Here is a 3,951-nt window from a genome sequence, read left to right on the forward strand (position 1 = left end):
CAGAAAGCTTACGAAGCGTAATATGTGTGGGGTCCCGGACTGTGCACAAGTGTCCCTTTCGTAAATTAAAAAGTTTTCTACCGTGTTTATTGCAATCACCGCGATGGCATGCCGCGGTCACTTCACTCAAGATAACCATGATATTTCGATCCCGCCCCTTCGTCCTTAATTACGCTGGATAATGGGGGTTAACACCGTGTGTCAGCTACATTACGGTGGTACTGGTGGTGATATAGCAGCGATGTAACCGGTGGTGTTTCTTTCTCTTTAGAGATGCCGGCAAGCCGCTACTTCGTGTGCCCACGCTGCCAGTGGAGAACGTTTGCATTGAAGCCGCTTTTTCGCCATCTCCGCACCACACATGGCCACGAGAAGCAATGGTTGTGTGGATTAAGCGGGTGTATGCGTTCATTTGCCACTTTCCCTTCTTACCGGAAACATGTGCACCGAAAACATCAAGAGCTCCTTCGAGAAGATGCCAACAGGACCGAGAGTGGACACAGCTCAGACGGCCCAACAGGTGCGGCATCAGCATCTGACTTGGACACAATGGACACCGACAGCGAACATCAAGAAGGCGAAGCAGGTCCGAACATTGATCAGAACAATTCTGCGAGTGAAGATCCTGTAAGGCAGCTTGCCTTGCTACTTCTGAAATGGAAGGAGTGCGGGCGGATTCCAGAATCCACTATCCATGAAATAGCAAATGACATCATTTGTTACATCCAGGGACTGACAGATTACTGGCTCACAAAGACGGAAGAAGAACGAACAGAACTTATGTCATCAGTCAGCGAACAAATGCAACGATTAGAAACACGGGTGGGCCGAAATGACTATTGGAAATTATACTTGCCGTTTGTCGAGCCCACGACCATTATCCTAGGAACAGATGAACGAGGCAAAAGTATTGTATTTCATTATGTACCCATATGTGAAGTCCTGAAGAACATACTAGACAATCCAAATGTGTACAGTAATTTCCGCCGTTGTGACAGCGAAGCTGGCTATTTGTCGTCAGTGTTTGATGGGTCTGCCTTCCGCAGTCATTCATATTTTCAAGGGGATGTCAAGAAGATCTGCCTGCAACTGTACGCAGATGAACTTGAAATATGCGACCCTCTGGGCAGCAAGAGAGGAAAACACAAGCTCTTGGGGGTGTACTTTTCAATTCTCAATCTGCCACAGAGATCAACGCTGTCGAACATTCATTTGGTGCTGCTTGTGAACGACAAACAAGCTACAGCATATGGGCTAGAGAAAGTTTTTGCCCCACTCCTAAATGATGTGGCCCACTTAGAAAATGAAGGCATCACAGTGAACGGTGAGGTGCTGAAGGGAAGCGTGTTCATAATGACAGGAGATAATCTGTCAAGCCACAGGATCGGCGGGTTTAAGTGTAGTTTCAGCGGAGGAAGAATCTGCAGGTTCTGTTTAGCACTACGTAATGAGATTAATTACAAGCACCAGGAAGCAGACTTTGTGATGCGAACGCCACAATGCCATAATCACCATCTCAGCATGCTGAAGAAAGGTATTTCTACCGTGTCCCTTTATGGTGTCCGGGAGCCATGTGTGTTAAACTTCAGTGGCTTTGATGCGACTAATAATTTTCCATCGGACGTGATGCATGATTTCCTGGAAGGGGTGGTGCCATTTGCTATGAAGCACATAATCAGACAGTTAGTATCCAGCGGATTTTTCTCCCTCGATCAACTGAACCAGCAGATCCAAAGCTACAAGTATGAACAATGTGATCTGAAAAATAAACCAGAGAAACTGTCGCGCGATTTCCTGCAAGGCAAAGCAGCTTTGAAAGGCAGTGCATCGCAGATATGGTGTTTTTTCAGGCACTTTGCTGTGTATGTTGGTGACTGCGTCCCATGTGGTCACAGTGCCTGGGAGCTGTATCTTCAACTAAGAGAAATCGTTAACATTGTGATGTGTCGAAAACTCCCGACGTCTTACGTGCCATACCTCCACAGGATCATTAACTTTTTCTGCCTTGACTTTCGGGCCCTCTTTCCTGAAGCAGCTGTGCCATGTAAAATGCATTATTTGGCACACTATCCCTCCTTCGTATATAAATATGGACCACTGGTAAATATCTGGGCCATGCGTTTTGAAAGTAAACATCAGTACTTTAAAGACATGGTCAGGAAGTTACGGAACTTTAAGAATGTCATACAAATGTTATCTGTCAGGCATCAATACCTTCAAGCGTATGTCCTGTCACAGACTTTGAACGACAGTCTTGTTTCTGTGATAGGTAGTCAGCCTGTGCTCTTTGAACATGTGCCGGATGTGGTGAAGGGCTACATCACAGGAAAAAACATAGTATCACCAGCTGTTTCAGTGTTGAAATCTGTCCGGATTGACAGTATTGAGTATGGACCAGGGATGTTCCTATTGCATGAAGTCAGTGATATTGACTTGCCAAAGTTCAACGAGATATGTGCCATCTTTTCTATCGATAAGCAGATAGTTTTTCAAATGCGTGAGCTGGTGACCATTGAATTCGACGAGCACTACTATTTTTATGTCATTACACGTGATGACAGAAGCTTTGTACTGAATAACATTTGGACACTCTCAACAGAGCCTCTCTTTCCCACACGAAAGGGTGACAAGTGCATAATCAATCCTCGTCGGGCCTTGGTGTAGCAGACTAACGTGCAGTAGTTTGAAAATACTTTTTCTTTTCTTTGTTCTTTTTACGGCTCTTCGTTTACTGTAAAGGGTTGATATGGAAATTTACTTAAAGGGGCACTAACGTGCAAAAACAAGTTGACTTCAAATCATGTTCCACGCTATGTTAACTTCGTACCTGTTATCATAATTCAGAACTTTGATTCCATTACGAGGCTACAATAAAAAATATACGAGCTCTTTCTTGCTTTAGCGCTAAGCAGTGAACATCGTTTCAGCTCTTGCATCAGTGTTTTTAGTCCATGCTGCGTGTGCACTCACATGCCACACCACGCAGCAGTCCCGGTGAAAAACATAGTGCACGTTGTGAAGCCAACCGGCGTCTCTGTCCAGAAGATGTGAAAATAAATGCAGTCAGTGGAACATTTGTGAGAACTGTTGTAGGCTACAATTCAGTGAGTCTGTATTGACAAAATGAAGCAGTGAACACTACGATCAGACCCATTCCAAATTTACACGGCCACGATAGGTTAGCGCGCCCTTGTCCTGCTGTCTCATTGGGTGCCGCCAATCTTTGCTTCCTGGGTATCCCATTCGTTGCCGCCAAAGACTGCTCTGTTTCTTCTAAACAGTAGAGCTGTGCAAACTAATTTTACTTGGGTTGTGCTGATTGAAACACCGACTTTCATTTGAGAGCAAGTTCTTTTGCATTTTAGTGCCCCTTTAAGGAACACTTCCCGTGCCTTGAAATGGATCTATCATGTTGCTTTTCATGATCATTCATTCCCGAATTGCTCATCCAGAAAATATTCTTTGTGGCAAGAATTCCCAGACTGCCGTTACAGCTTTGGGACCATATGTAGATATTTTGCATTGTCTGTTGCATTATCTTGCACTATAGCACTTATTCAAGCCAGCCAAGTTTTACGCATATATCCAGCATCATTCACACAGTTTGCAAACAATGATTGTTCCATGTTCATATATTTGAAAATAAACATTTTGACAACACGTTTTTCAACACCCTTATGTGCACCTGAACAGTGTAAAGAAGGTGTAAAAAGGGGTGTCTCACACATTCACACTTTTTTTAACACTTAAGTAACACCACTTTTTATCAATGATGGTGCAATATATGGTGTACTTTTTTGGAACACCTCATTCAACACTGACTTTTTACACCTTCAGCACTGTTTTTTACACATTTGCGCTGCTTTTTGCACCTTAAAATACACCCCTGGGAGTGAAAAATGGTGTTTGCTCAGAAAAGCACCTAATAAGGGTTAATCCAGGTGTTAAAAA

At 43.8% G+C, this 3,951-nt stretch overlaps 1 protein-coding gene across 1 annotated transcript; it reads left to right on the top strand.

Annotated features, from left to right (window-relative positions):
- The first annotated feature begins 273 nt into the window (after positions 1 to 273).
- On the top strand, positions 274 to 2,664 carry LOC135381211 (uncharacterized). Its single transcript, XM_064612536.1, has one exon. It carries the CDS (start codon positions 274 to 276, stop codon positions 2,662 to 2,664), a length of 2,391 nt encoding a protein of 796 aa, XP_064468606.1.
- Positions 2,665 to 3,951: the final 1,287 nt, after the last annotated feature.

The sequence above is a fragment of the Ornithodoros turicata genome, chromosome 1 (assembly GCF_037126465.1).
Source record: "Ornithodoros turicata isolate Travis chromosome 1, ASM3712646v1, whole genome shotgun sequence".
Lineage (NCBI taxonomy): Eukaryota > Metazoa > Arthropoda > Arachnida > Ixodida > Argasidae > Ornithodoros > Ornithodoros turicata.